Genomic DNA, 15,419 nt, shown 5'->3' on the forward strand with positions numbered 1-15,419 from the left:
TCATGTGGATCTCTCTAAGGAGCCACAGCAACTTCTAGTAAGATGGGGGTCTTAGAGACCGGTGCTTCAGCCTATACATAATCCCTGCTTCTTGGGAGGTATACATGGTAAACTATTTATTATCCTTTATTAACTAAAATCATACAACCTCGTGTAATAAATATTTAAAACCAAACAATAAAAAGTGCCAAAGGTCACATGGAGACAGTATAAGCCATGAAGTATGTAGATTCCGAGCAGCTGTGAATCCTGGGTTGCAGAAGCTTGGGGCTGTCGATCACATCACTGTTGCCATGACATAAGAGGTAGGCCAACACGAAGGCCATTCTGGCTCCAGATTTGCTACAAGACCTGGATGGAAGCCAGTTCTCAGGAGGTTCTGACAGGACAGAACAAATACTAAGTAAGCTTGACACCACTCTCACTAGACAAGTTGTCTCCTGTGACCACAGCAGGACCCTGCTCTCCTCTGGCCCTGGCTTTAATCCTCAAGATGGTCGGTTTCTTTCCCTCGGGACACCTCCAAAATGGCTAGGGGTGTGGTGGGGCCTCAGGTTAATCACCCCTGCCTCTCTGAGGCTGAGGCACCCAAGTACAGATGTGCTGTCCTGTCTGTCCCAATGATTCACATGGCAGGCCCCGTAAGGGATGAGAAGCAGCATGATGACAGCTAGAACAAGGGAGCAGCTGCTCATGGTCAAGCTCAATGCCTGCTCACCTCCAGCAGAGTCCCCAGCACACCTGCCCATAAGCCCTCTGGCCACCTCCAGGCCTTCTGAGAACTGGTTTTGGAAGCTCAGGGTAAAGATTAAGGTCTAATTCCCAAAGAAAAGTTTGCCAGAATTCATAGTGGAACCCCAGAATGAGACCCATGCTAGTTGCTTTCCTAACTCGGGCCACAGAGCAGTGTGTATGGCAATGAGCCAGTGTCAGGAAGCCTGCTCCCACAGAATCCTGTGTGCTGAGGAAGAAGTGGTGATGATCTCACAGGGGAGAGAGCAATCACACGCTGAGTGACTGACGTCAGCACACCAGGGTTAGTTAGCTCTCATCAGGAAAGGAAGGACGCAGTCATTTTCTGGCAAAAAATACTGCAAAAACCACCAAAGTAGACAGAGTTTTACAATATTAATCCTGATTCCATGAACATCTAGAACAAAGCTGATGCTTCTAGATCAGTTCACTTAGAAGCTTCAGGGCTGAAGAGTTAAGTTTTTAAGACTTCTTGTGCCTACAGAGAAAACTAAAGACACTGACAAACTTTGGGGACAAACCTGCTCTAATGGCAACCGGGGAGGTTGCACAACCTTTGGGGTGAATTGCATTTGGCCTCATTCTGTAGGTGAGAAATTCCAGTGTGACACAGGGTGGCTGGCCATGGGAGTACAGGCAGTGGCCTCCACAGCCAGTATGTCCATCATGGTCAGGCCCAGTTTTCTCAAGTGCCTAGCCACGGACCTGCAACACAATGTCCAAACTAAAGGAACAAGTCCCTGAAACAGGTTAACAGGAGAAAACTGTCACAGAGGTCAAGCACAGAAGACAAGGGCCCACGGCAGTGCTCCCCAGGACCGTGCACGCTCAGCAGTTGCCAGGCCCTCCGCGCTGACTTACCTATCTGTAACAGTATAGGTGTAACCAGTGCTGTCTCCATGGCGTAACAAAATTCCCTGCCAAACATCACTGCCCCATGCATGACCCATAGGCGTGTGGGGATTCTGTCTATGGACGCCTCACTTGTGGTTTCCTCTTGGGTCTCGGCCGCTGGGTCTCTGGGTTTCTGAGGATCTGGCAGGGGCACAGGCAGCTCTTGTACTTGCATAGATTCCGAGTCGGCATTCTGCGGAGCCATTTTCATTACCACCAAAATATATATATATATATTTATTCTACCTATATAAATAATACTATCATCTCTCTCCAATGATAAACTAAGACGTCTTCTCGCTCTGCTGCAGGTACATTCCACGGCAAGTAACTCTTGTATTCCACTCTGCACCAACAGGCGTCTCAACTTCTCACACAAGAAGTGCAGCAACACAGAAGGGTTTTTGGTTGAAGTGTAAACATATGGCTTGCTGGCTCACTGTGAGTTAGAGTTAAAAATCCATAAGGGCCACTCAGTTAATACCAGTTTCATCATCATGACTGTGAAGGCGCTGTAGTCACTTCTCTTGCTACAGAGAGGTGGGGATCTGACACACACAGGCGGTCTTCTGTGACTCCCCATCGAGCGGCTAGAGGATCTGCAAGAGAGCAAAGACAAGCTGAAGTCAGGGGTGGTCTCTTAGCCCACCATGCCTGCCCCTTAACCCCCGGAGCCTGCTTATCATCAGCAACACTCAAAACCAGGCTCAGGAGAATTACACCTGGTGTCGCTTTAGAAAGTGCAATCAGAAGAGAAGTGAGCAGGAAAAATAATGCCCACTCTCTAGCTACCACTAATACACTGATACCTCTGTGTCAGTCGATATTCCTGTTGACAGAGGCATCAAGTGGTACCCTTCGTGGCCCACCAATATCATGAAAAGAGTACAAAGGAAGAAAGGAAAGCTTGGAGAGCAACTGACATATGCACAAAAGGATGCATGAGACATTGCCTGCAAATGTGCAATAAAAGGTACAAGAGGAGGGCTGGAGAGTCGGCTCAGTGGTTAAGAGAACTGGCTGCTCTTCCAGGACCCAAGTTCAAACCCTAGCACCTACATGGCAACTCTCACAAGTATCTGTAACTTCAGTTCCTGGGCCCACACCCACACACAGACATCCAAACACCAATGTACTTAAATAAAATTTTTTTTAAGAGGAAGCAAGCTAGACAGAGCAGGGATACCAGCCCCACTGCCTAACAGGCAAGTTCAAAAATATGCTGAGGCTGGGTCTCAGCATGGGTCTTCAGCAGCAGCTTGGGAAGTAGTCCTTGACCTGTCTAGATCAGAAAACACAGAGATAATCAAATGAAAATTAAAAGAATCCTGTACACGCATGCCAAACTGTTGACTTCTAGCAGTTTAGAGACACCCTGCCTAAGTGTGGTATTACCAGGGGCTTTGGAACACAAGAACCCAGTCTTGAAGTCTGTTCCATTCCCGTTTCTGTGACCAGCTTATCTCTACTTAGACATACACAATAGCAATGTGTCACTTCTTAGCGATAACCGGGCACGTCCTCTTAGAAAGGCTCCAGATAGCGATATGGTGGCACACAGATGTTAGACAGCACCAGGGAGGCAGAGGCAGGAGAGCATCTCGAGTTCCAGGTCTGCCTTGATTCAAACCAGTATAGGTACACACACATGCACCACGGCAACTCTTTGAGAGGTGGACCTCTACATGCTAGGTTCTATTAAAGGGCTGAAAGGGGGGAGGGGGGCTGAATTCCCACTGGATATGAAGTTGGGTCTGTAGGCTAACAGCTTACCAAACATTTCTTGATGACTGCTTTGGATAAAGTATTTCTAGTATTAGTTAGAGTGAGTCCTAGCTAGCCCCTCCTCCCCTTCTAGGATGGGCAGAAAGCTTGGGACAGCCTCAGGGAAGGCTCAGGACAACCCACATGGGAAGGTTTCCCAAAGCATGGCTTCCAGCTCTTCCCACCCACTCCCACTCACTTTGTTCTTTGGCTGCAACTAGAACCCAGCCCTCAGGGCCACCCCACCCCACCCCAGAACCAGAGACTCAGAAGTCTCAGCTACACACGATTCTCTGTCCCCATCTCACACTCACCTATCCCCCCACCACATAAGCCTTAGTCCTGGACTGGAGAGAGAGAGAAACCGCTCAGCAGTTAAAAGGCCTTCCTGCCACAGAACCCAAGCTCGGTTCACAGCAACTCTGTTGGGCACATTACAACTTCCTATAACTTCAGGGGATTCAACACCTCTTACCTCTGAGGACACTGGCACTCATATGCACATAACCCTACATAGATACTCAATACACACAATTGAAAATAAAACAAAACACCATTTACCCACTTATAAAGTTTCCAAAATTGTATCAGGAGTCACTTCCAACACATGCTGATAAGCAGTGGAAAACTCACCCTAAGTCCCGCTTTGCTGCACTTGACCTCAACTTTTGTCCCATCATTGTCAAGAGAAACCACCATGGCCTCTATTCATGTCAACCTGCCAGTCTTATGTCAAAACAGGGCCCTTGCTGACAGGGACATTTTCAGGACATGAGTCCATGAAGTTTGAGAAACAGAAACAGATGAGCTGGTGTTGGGCAGGACAATGGCGATTACTTTGCAAGCAGTCCTAAATGCATAACTACAAACACTAAACCCTGCCGCTCTGCTCAGTGGCAGTGACCCACTGCGGCTCAACCCTCAGACACTGTGCGCCTGAAATGCCGTGCTAAGACTTGGCTCCAGAGTCACTGCAGCAAAATGAGGCAGTAACTCTGAACCCAAGCGTGGTGGTGCATGGCTGTAGTATCAGCTTCTTTTTTCCTCTGGAAGAGCAGTCAGTGCTCTTAACCACTGAGCCACCTGTCCAGCCCGTAGTGTCAGCTTTTTGCAGGGTGGAGGCAGGAAGACAGGAGTTCAAGGTTGTCCTTGGTTACATAGCAAGCTCGGACTACATAAGGCCTTGCCACAAAGAAAACAAAAGCAAATTCAGACAAAAATTAACCTCTGATACACAGTTGTGCAAATCATTCCAGTCACAATGGAACAGGGGACCTACTGGCCAGGGACACTCCCAGCACACTGTAGCCTTTTGCAGCGCCCAGCCATCAGCCCCAAGCAATGCTCTTCTAAGGGTTTCTATAAGATGTCTGAGCCTGAGCCAGCAAGTGAGTACAACCTGATATTCTTGGAACCCAAAAGTAGAAGGAGAAGCTTTCACCTGAGTTCTATTCATAGCATGAGAAATATGAATCAACTCCAACCCAAGTATGGCCAAGTTTCTTTTAAAACCCCAGATGGCCTCTGTTATATAGTCTATTTAGGTTCTGTTTTGTTTGTTTGTTTGTTTGTTTATCAAAACAGGGTTTCTGTGTAGTCCTGGCTATCCTGGAACTCTCTCTCTAAACCAGGCTGGCCTCAAACTCTGCCTGTCTGCCTCCCAAGTGCTGAGGTTAAGGGTACACCTAGAGGTTTGCTGGGGTTTTTGTTTGTTTTGTTTTAAACAACCCATTTAAAATACAAAACCTACAGAGCAGCCCAGCAGGACCAGGACCCCAGGTTAGATCTCACTAGGCCTTTCTGAGATTATGGGTGCTGACCTATACCCTGAAGACAGACGGTCAGTCAGTCCTAGGAACCTCACAATAGAGCAGGTTCTCTTGCTCCATCCAAACAGCTTCTGGGTTTCCAATTCCCACTCAACCTGACTCTATCACCATTGTTGAAGTGTTAACCCAGGCTGTACCAGACAGAGCTGGAAGCCGCATGCCATCAAGCCATATTTGCTGGCTCTGAAGATATAGTGCCCTCGACTAAAGCTCAGGCTCCACCGTAACACTACAGTTCTCAGACTGGGATTATAGCAGCTTACTAGGGAAAGAGGGCCAAGTAAGAACAGCAAGTGTCCAGCAAACCATGGCATAAGAGTGTGCAGCTTCTGGTCACAGCTAGCACGAGGCCTGTGGAACTGACTACACATCCCCTCATTTTACCTGGTCAGAGCAATGCATGGTGGCACAAGTACCAGGTGAGTGCAAAAAGAAACAACATCAAACAGTAGTGCAGGGAGGGAGATGGACAGAATCAAAGACTCAGAACTTGTGCAAGGCCAGGACCCGGCATGGTGTGCAGATGAGCACACAGGTGTCAGGCAGCCTCAGCACCCATCATCTCAGAAAAGCCTGGCACGGAGCTGCATGATCTACCTGGAACAGTGCTGTCATCTTTGAATGACAAACTCTGGGACCAGGGAGGCCTATTTTAACTGCTTCTCTCCCTAGGGTTTACACCATACAGCCCTACTATGCTTCCCGCCTCTGTGTACCAGCTCAAGCCACAGCAACCTTTCCAGACTCCTCCCCATTTAGGACTGTGGGCTCTGCTCCTGCCAATACTGTCGCAGCTGCTGGGGGGGGGGATGCCATCTCAAGCCAGCTGTTGAGCAGTCCCCCGTTAGCATCCTCACTTCCCTGACGTGGGTCCTGCTGCTGCTCACACTGGGACTGGCCATACACCAGAAGCCCAGTGGGGTTCAATGAATGATGATGTTCCACCTGAAAGCAGTAACAGGGAGGACACCTGGGGCCTGTCCTGGCCACTGTCACACTCCGCAGTTCTGAAAGTCACATCTGGTGAAAGGCAAGCAGCCCCTCATCCTAGGCTGGGCTCTCTGGGATCCTTGTGGACAGTAGTGTGTGTGCGGAGTTAGGTACCTGCTGCTCACGTGGTCCAGATGAGCAGACATCGATCGGACACAGGCAGATGCATGAGCATCTTTCAGTGCCTTAAGGAGCAGTGGTTAAGTACAAGGCCTACTGAACACGTCTCCGTCTGTAAACTAAGTGCCAGGCACAGCCAACCCACAACACTCACACAACCACAAGGCAACTAACCCTCTAGGGGCCAGGCAGCATCAACCTGGGTCTTTTAATAAAGCCATGCTATTAGCAAGAACAAAACAGACTCAAGCAGCGAATGGCAGCGATTCTTCACCAACACAAAGGGATTGGACCAACATGGATCTACAGCTCGGCACCATAGAACCAATCTGCTCCCCACCCGAGTGCCACCTGACATAGCCACTAGGCCCAACCTCTCTTCTTCAAAGCCCTAGCAAGTGGCAACCAGATCAAAGGACCCTATATGGTAAGGCGGTTTTGATGTCACATTTAGGAGAAAGGGACCTCGGGTGATTGAGGGATACACATTGGTATCTAAGGAGCTACAGGGTACAGTTGAGGAAGGAGGAAAGATGGATGCTGTGGCCTAGACAGGCACTCCCTGATCTGAAAGGAGGGAAGTATTTAAGGCCAATGTCCAAGAAGCAGCTAGAGCATCTCTGCCAAAGCCACTGTCAAAGGCGGAAGTCAGGCCTCCACTCACACTAGCCTGGCTGCCCTCAACACTGCTTTACGAAGAAGGGCAGCGGCCCCTTCCCCTTTCTGAGAGGCGGTTCACACTCTCCAAGTTATTCTTCCATGTTCGTTTCCAAGAACGCTATGAGCATATGGAGTTTAAAAGCAGAGTGACGAGCTCTGGGGGAAAAGTTCTTTTGGAATCTGGACTGGATTCTACTTGTGTTTGGAGAATTGCTGTCTGCTATAGTCTTATCTTTGGTTTTCTTTCCAGTCTCCCGGAAGAAAGCCCTTGAGGGTTCTACAGAGTTCTCCAGCTCAGTCCTAGCTCCACTTGCCATGTCTCTGTTGGCAAGATTCATTCTTTTGTCAGTGAACATTCGAAAGCTAATAATAATGTTGCTTGCTCCCTTAGACTGTTTATGACCCTCTCCATACAACTGAGGCCACTTTTTGTATTTCAACTTGTCTAATGCTTTCTCTGAGAATAGACAAAAAAAAAAAAAAAGAGAGAGAGAGAGAGAGAGAGAGAGAGAGAGACTAGCCAAGTTAATAATCTGATCATCATTCCCAGACTTAGAAGACAAACTTCTGAATCCCAAAGACACCTGGCTGGCTTGCTCATCCATTTCCCTAGAGACAAGGCAGTCCTAGATTTCTTGCTGGTCCTCTCATCTGAATTTAATCAAGCATTGCTCTTGTTTGGAGACTTGAGTCCTAGCTGTGCCTTTCCCAGGCACAAAGGCCTTGCAGGGTTGGAAACCCTTTCTTTGATGGGCCCATGCATGCCCATCTCTGGTATTCCCCATCAGGGCCCAAAAAAGAAAAGCTTGAAGAAGCAAGCAAGGTAGAGCCATGACTCCCGACCAGAGGCCCAGCATCCAGCATTTGGCCAGCACATTTCAGGAGAGAAGCTAGTATCATAAAAGCAGGTTCACTGTCCATAAAGCAATGTCCTAGGTGTTATCTCCTAGTACAGGACAGCAGTTCCTTAGAAGGAGCTGGTCCCACACCATCACAGGAGTGAACACTATGTAGTCACATGCAAAAACTTCCTCTGAGAGACACAGTGTAAAATGCCCAGGCTAAAGTGTGATGACACGCAGGAGGCAAGACCAGAAGGATCAGCTGCACCTGCTCATAGCAAGGCAGCTCTGCACACCTGAGAACATGAAGGGAACAGGCTAAGAACAACTATGGCTTCTGGCATCTTCTATTAAGTGACCTGTGACATACCCAGGACAGCTTTTCCCCAGTACAGCAAAAACATTCCCTTGGAGCCTGCTCCAGCAAGTTACATACTTGGTGACAAGTTTGTTACAGTCTGCAGATGTACTCAGACAAATGCAACGACAATTGTTCCAACCAACAACTTCCTCTATTGTCCTGTTTCTAATGTGAGTGACCGATGCCAAAACATGTGACTTCCTTCAAGCTGCTCTGGAAAAGTGGCTGCCTAGCAGCTTGGATCTGTACCCCAAGCTTGGCTCAAAGTCCTGGGGTAGGCTTTTGTAGGCAATATATATACATATTATATATATATATTATATATATATATATACATATTATATATATTATATATATACACACACACATATATATACAGACACATATACACACACACACACGCACGCACGCACGTGGCAGAAGGCATATCTGTATGCACACACGCGTGTTGCATATACACGTGGAAGCTAGTGATTGACACTGGGTTTGGGTTTCGTTTCCAATCTCTCTTCACTGTACATATTGAGACAGGGTTGCTCAGAGCTTGCCAACTGGTCTACTCTGGCTAGACAGCTTGTGTCAGGGATCCCTGTCTCTGCTTTCCAAGAGCTGAGATGACAAATGGGCTACCGTGATCACCTGGCAATTTGTGGTTGCTGAAGATCCAAAACTGGTAAAAGGCAAGTCCTTCACTTCTGAGCTATTTCCCCAGCTCCATGGCTAGGAAGTTTTAAGGTCAAAATGGCTACAACATTCACCAGTACTGTCAAAGTCAAAATGATGCACTCAGCCTGGGCACAGTGCAGGAGTGCTGTAGGGTATACAGATGCCCCCTCCATGGCCCAGACATTCTCACACATGTGCAAACTGTGTGTTCTAACTACATGTGGCCAACAAGTGCTCAGTGGCGACCCACACTCACATGTATAAACAGGCACAAATTGAGGCACAGGAGATGCTCTTTTACTTAAAAGTGCAGTCACTCAATGAGCCTCTTAAATTGAAAATATCTTTAAAATATGGTGATTCTACCAGCCCTGTGGCACAGCCTTCTAAGTAGTGTTATCAGCTCTTCCCAAGGGTAGGCAGAAGCCTGGATCTTTGAGAGACATAGAGAAAGGACCTTACCAAACTGCTACCCTGCTGTGGGGGAATCAAAATTCAAAGTTCAAAGTATGGAGAGGGAGTTAACTACCTGCTTCCTTTACATCAGTGTAAATCCAGAAAGTTGCTGAGGTAATCTGACAGAGATCACAGTGCACTAGGTAGTAATGGAACCACAAACAGCCCTGAGTGATATTCACTGACATGATGTTCACAGCCTCCTGGTCACCACCAGCACCTCTCTCCAGATGATCAGAAACAACACGAGCCAGCAAAATTGGACCAATGGCAGCAGACAGCAAAGAATATCAATGTATGAACCAAGAATTAAGAAGGTCAACTGAACTCAGCTAGTCTAAAGTGCCCATTGTACCAATGAAATACAGCACACAGAATGCCTGTTTTTGTTTTGTTTTTTTTCCTGGACAGAACATAAGCAATGAGTTGATGCTGTATTAAGAGAACTACAGGATAAGCGACAGACTAGGAGTAAGGATTTGCAAAGAGCACAGCTGACAAAAGCTGGCTCTCCAAAACACATGCTAAGAAAAAAGCCTGGTTAGACACAGGCTAGTGGCGAGGAATGGTACCCTAACATGTGGGCTAAAAAAAGCACGGAGGGTCAGAGTAGTTCAGTAGGCTAGGCTAGGTATTGAGTTCAAAGCTAGCCTGGGCTACATGAGACTGTCTCAAAAAATTAAAAACAAATCTAAAAAATTGGTAAAGGAGCCTAAAAGTGAGGCCAAGAAGACACAGATGTATGAAAGCATGCAAAATTATGAAAAAGGTGTTTCCCTTCATGTGTCACCTAAGTGCCAGGCCTCTACACACCTGGCAGAATTGCAGAATTGCCCAAATCCAAGCACTAGTGAGGGTGTGGTTCAGCCTTGCTTACTCACTGCTGGTAGGATGCAAAGGGATCCAGTCTGAACTAAACATATCACCATGCAATCCAGAATTAAAACATGTTGCACGCTTTTGACCCCACAAACCCTGCAAATAGGTGCTAATACATAACTCTGGTTATTATCTGGAAGCAATAAAGATGTCTTCCAGTAGGAGAATTAATGAACTGGAGAAAGTCAAATATGGCATATGCCTATAATCCTAGCACTCAGCAGACCAAGACAAGAGGATTATGACAAACTGGAGGCCAGCCCAGTCTACATAGTGAGTTCTGGGCTAGCTAGAGTTGCACATCAAGACACAGAGAACTGTTAAATGCTAATTGCTAAGTGGCAGGAAATGAGCCTGAGAAAGGAAACAACCATGACTCTATATGGCCTTCTAGATAAGACCTTGGGAGCAAAGAGCTGAGTGCCTGTCTTTCCACCTACGCAGCAGGCTGAGGCAGGAGGACTGTATGTGTAAAGCTTGCTTAGGCTACAGAGTAAATGTGACACCAGCCCAGGAAACTTACCAGGACACTGCCTCAAAATAAGAAGTAACAACATTTGGGAGGCTGAGCAAAAGGATAAGGAGTTCAAGGCCAGCTTCAGGTATAAGACCCTGTCTTAAAACAACAAGAACAGTAAGAGGGTTGAAGACCTGGCCAATGGTAAAGTGTGCACTGGACATGCATGGAACCCTACACTCGATTCCCAGCACTGAGGAAGGAGAAAGAAAATGAATGCTTAGAAAATTTGAAATCCCTCCCTTGTGCCAGAATTGATGGTAATACTTGTAATTCCAGGTATTTGGGAAGCTGAGGCAGGAGAACTGCTACAAGTTTAACACCAGCCTGAGGCACCAGGGCCTCCCATTTAGTGAGAAGAAAATAATCACAGGACCCAAAGACCCAATTTTCTCTCATTGGACAAGAAGCAGAAAACAGTGTGTCAATACCAGTGACTCATCAAGATGACTTAAATTTTTATTTTTGCTAAGAAATTGGCACAATGAAATCAAAGTAAACTTCAAGACAAACAAACACTAGAATTCTTTAGGCCATCTAGAGAAGCTGTCACACTGCCATATAAACTGTTTATGTAGATGGAGAAGGGTGGTGTGTACCTGGAATCCCAGCCCTCAGAAGGGTGTGACAAGAGACACCATTGTTACAGTTTCAGGGAGCCAGAACAGCAGAGAATCAGTGTCAAGGTTTGCGGAAGTGGTATGGGGAGAGCCACCATCCAGACCCTCTTATCCCCCATCCAGTCAGAATGCCTCAGATACAGCTAATAAAAGTTCTTCCTCTAGCCTGGTACCCGCCACCCAGTGCCGCCCACAACAGAATCCCTCAGTATCTCAGCCTGTTTGTCCCTAGCTGCTCCTACATTCCTGTAGCACCATCAGTTAGTAGGCATGCATCTAGGAAGTACTGCAAGACTCCAACAGCTGACAGAGAACATGACTGTCAAAGGACCCAAGCACTAAAGTGAAGCTGTTTCAGCACCAATGGCAAAACCCAGAGGAGCCCTGGAAGGCCCCAACCAACACTGACTGGCCTCCCCTAACACATGACACAAGGAAATCCACTGGCCCCTAAGCCACAACTGCATACTGCAAAGCCTCCAAGCCTATTTGCAGACCACAAATGCAACTCACCAGTGCCTGTGTTTACATGGCTGGCACACCATTTCTGGAAGCAACTTTTCCATCTGCAAAGGAAAACATCAGAATTGCCAAGAGAGCTGCAGGAGACTACTGGGAATTCCCAGGGCCTTTGGGGCATGGAGTACAGCACAGCCTGGCCCAGATAGATCTAAGAGCAGAGTCTTAGGAAAACAGACTGCAGCTGGACCACCAGCTCTAGTCCCTGCATGGAGGGTGGCTGGGATGAACGGACGGGGTAAAGAGCAAGCATTAGCTTACTGAGCCAAGTGGGGGGAAGGAGCTCAGCCCCTTTCCATACGCCTGTCCTATCCTATCCTATCCTATCCTGTTCTGTCCCTCAAGCAGCAGGCCAGGGAACCAACTCAGCTCTGACGTGGTTGTGCATGTTTGCAAGAGTCCACAGCTTACCAACATAGCACACAAGAGGCATAAACACACACATATAGACACACTGACACACAGATACCCTTACACAGGTAATCTTAGGCTAGAAGAACTATTGGCCTCTTAAATTTTAATTTCTCATAGATCTTCCTGGCCTTCAAGTCACACAAAGACAGGAATGATGATCATGAAGGTTGCTAGTACCAACAAGACAACACTGAGGCCAAAATCCTGAGTGGAGTTACCCATTTAAGGTATGTGGTGTGCCCATCAGATAATAAGGACCAAGAGTTCGGGCTCTGCTGGACTCTGACTTTCAGTTCACTCAGACTCCTGTAAGAACTACCACCTCTGCCTTTCTAATACCTGAACCACTCAAGAAGCTCCTAACTGGACCGGTGACTTTCCCCTTGACACTGTAGACCCACTCTCAGTGTCAGAACCCGAGTGACCCCTGTGAGTCCATTATACTGTTCCCTGCCTCTGCCTCTTCCCCTCTGGATTAGCCCTTCAAAGAGCCCTGGCTCTCCAGCCATCTGCTTTAAGCTATGCACACAAGGTCCAACCCTGGTCACATATCTGCTGAGGTCTCTGCCAACTGCTACCAATGCTCAGAAGCCCCTTCTCAGTTAGACTACCCAGAGCACCTGAGCAAGCCTAGCTGGCAGAGCTACCCACCACACTGGATACAAACAATGTGACAGCTTAAAAGGAAATGCCACTGAATCTGCATGAAACGGGTAAACCCCAGTGGTGATTAACATGACACTAAAAAAATGGACTATTACTATTGACAGGCCTTCACTGTGTAGCCCTGGCTGGCCTGGAGTTTATTTTATAAGACCAGGCAGGCCTTGAACTCGAGATTGGCCTGCCTTTGCCTCCTGAGCACTGCGGTCATGGCATACAGCACTATGCACAGACAGACAGCAAACACCTTTAATATGGAACTGAATCAAAATAGCCTTTGCCCTACTGCTCACAATGTGAAAGGCACACTGCACACAGCAGTGCACACCAACTACATGGGAGACTGAGGCAGGAGGATTACGTGAGCCCACAGTCTGAAACCAGCCTGGCTAACACTGTCAACTGAAAACAACAAGGAGAGCTGGACAGAGTGGCTTATGCCTGCCATCAGCACTAGAGATGCTGGGCAAGAGAAGAGCCATGAGTTGCAGGCTAGCCTGGACTACATATAGGATTCTGCCTCAAACAAACAAAGGATTGAAGGGGAGACACTGAGATTTTAAATGAAAAGCGTTTCCATGTTCTTTTGTTCTGAGGCCTAGCTGGCCCCACACTGGGTTCTCTGGCGTCTCTCTCCCAAGGGGGGAAACATATTTTGTTGTTGTTGCGCCTTTAGTTTTTTTTTTTAGTTAAAAAAAAAAAGAAGAAGAAGAAGAAGAAAAGCAGGGTCTCACATGGCCCAGGGTAGCCTCAAACTCTCTACGTACTTAAGGGTGACCTTGAACTCTTCATCTTCCTGCTTCTCCTCCCTGAGTGCTGGGATTAGAGATGGAAACACTTTATAAACAGACTCCCTCTACATTTTCTACTAAAACCCAAATGTCAAGGGGACTAAGCTGGCAACCAGCACCTCAAAGGCTCATAACAAAGCCAACTTGAGTACACAATCGTACTGAAAATAAGACAAACAGCGCCCAAAGAAAGGGTTCTCTGCAGGTTTCGCTTCCTTACCTGGGTCTGTATGTTTCTTCGATCTGCACTATCAGCTGAACAGGAGGGGTCTGTTTTTTAATTAACTGGCAATGAGAGGTTTCTCCTCCCTCTTTTCTAAAGGTTTCTAGCACTAGCAGATTTGCTGGTTCAGGCCACTAGAGTCAGAATGAAGCTCTGGCTGCCATGGAAACTGCAGCAAGCTTCTAAACTGAGAAGCTCCTGGAATCCAGGCTGGCTGAAGGAAGTTGTTGCAGCTCTAATATCAAACCTTCGAGAGGGGCCTGATACACAAGTCCCAAGCTGAGCACTGATCAGACGCTCTCAGTGCTGTGTTCGGTGCAAGTCAGATGCCGACAGACTGTGATTCTGTTACTGACCACGTCCTCCATGGGTCAGGACAGGGAAGTGAGTAGGAGAAAGAGTACACGGCATGACAAATTAACTAAAAACCTGTCATTTACATACATATACTCAAGAGCAGACCAAAGATAGGACTGCAGTTGAGTAACACCACTGTGAAGGCCCCTCAGACAGTGGTGCATGCAAAGTCTAAATAGACAGAGCCTTCCAGATCCTAAACGTGTGCTGAGGCAAAGAGGCCGTGAGGCTCAGCCGTGAGTGGTGGGAGTTCCTGAAATGTCAGTCCACGTGGTCAGATACATGCTGACATTTAAAAGAGGGGAGGCATGCAGTACCAACTAGTCCCCTCGCCCGCAGCGACACATCCCAAGCACCTTGCTGTTCCACTTTCTTCTACCTGCACGCATTTCACCTGGGCCACCCAGGGTTGCAGCTGCCATGCAGCAGAGCAGAGGGGTGGGACCACACAGACCTCAGCAAATTCAGTATAACTCTTCCTGGACTATTAGGTTAGGGATTTCCCTTGTTGACTGAGTGAGTGGTAGACACACTATAGAACCAGGACAAAGGAACTCAGTCCTGAGGTGGGCATGAGGGGACAATAGAGGCTTCGCCATATTACTCAGAATGCACATGGTTTAAACAACTTCTAGAACTTTCTTTTTAACATTTTCAGACCTTGGTTGATGGCAGATGGCAGACACCAGTGAGTGCGGCTGGGAATAGGAGTGGGGGAACAGGAGAGGATTACCACTGTATTGGGTAAAGTTTCGAAAGTCTAGGTTTGAATGGATAAAGAAAGCTTACTTGTGGCTATAGCCTGGGGCTACAGCTTCTCCCCCACACCAACCCCTCCTAAGGCCAAACAACCCAACAGTAAGATCAGCACCAGTGTCCCAGCAACTCCTCACTTAGAACCACAGGCCTATGACAGGGCACTGTTTACCAGCATAGCTGTGTTCAGACTCCAAAGGAGGCTGGGAAGGTGGCCTCTGAGGAAATAGCACCCGAAGGACTCCTGCTTCACCCTGGCAAGCCCAATTCCACACAGACCCCCATGCCACTCACAGAGAGAGGAAGGGAACTGGCCAGCCACTTCCTCTTCCTTTTCTCCTCCCT

General features: G+C 47.6%; 1 protein-coding gene across 2 annotated transcripts in view; it reads right to left on the reverse strand.

Annotated features, from left to right (window-relative positions):
• Positions 1-15,419, reverse strand: part of Slc45a4 (solute carrier family 45 member 4) — a 67,382-nt gene that overhangs the window by 24,808 nt on the left and 27,155 nt on the right. For both annotated transcript variants that reach the window (XM_032916498.1, XM_032916505.1), the window contains exon 2: positions 1,615-2,246. In XM_032916498.1, the coding sequence (XP_032772389.1) occupies positions 1,615-1,858 (244 nt within the window). In that variant the 5' untranslated portion in view covers positions 1,859-2,246. The remainder of the gene's footprint in view (positions 1-1,614; positions 2,247-15,419) is intronic.

Source organism: Rattus rattus, chromosome 1 (assembly GCF_011064425.1).
Source record: "Rattus rattus isolate New Zealand chromosome 1, Rrattus_CSIRO_v1, whole genome shotgun sequence".
Taxonomy (NCBI): domain Eukaryota; kingdom Metazoa; phylum Chordata; class Mammalia; order Rodentia; family Muridae; genus Rattus; species Rattus rattus.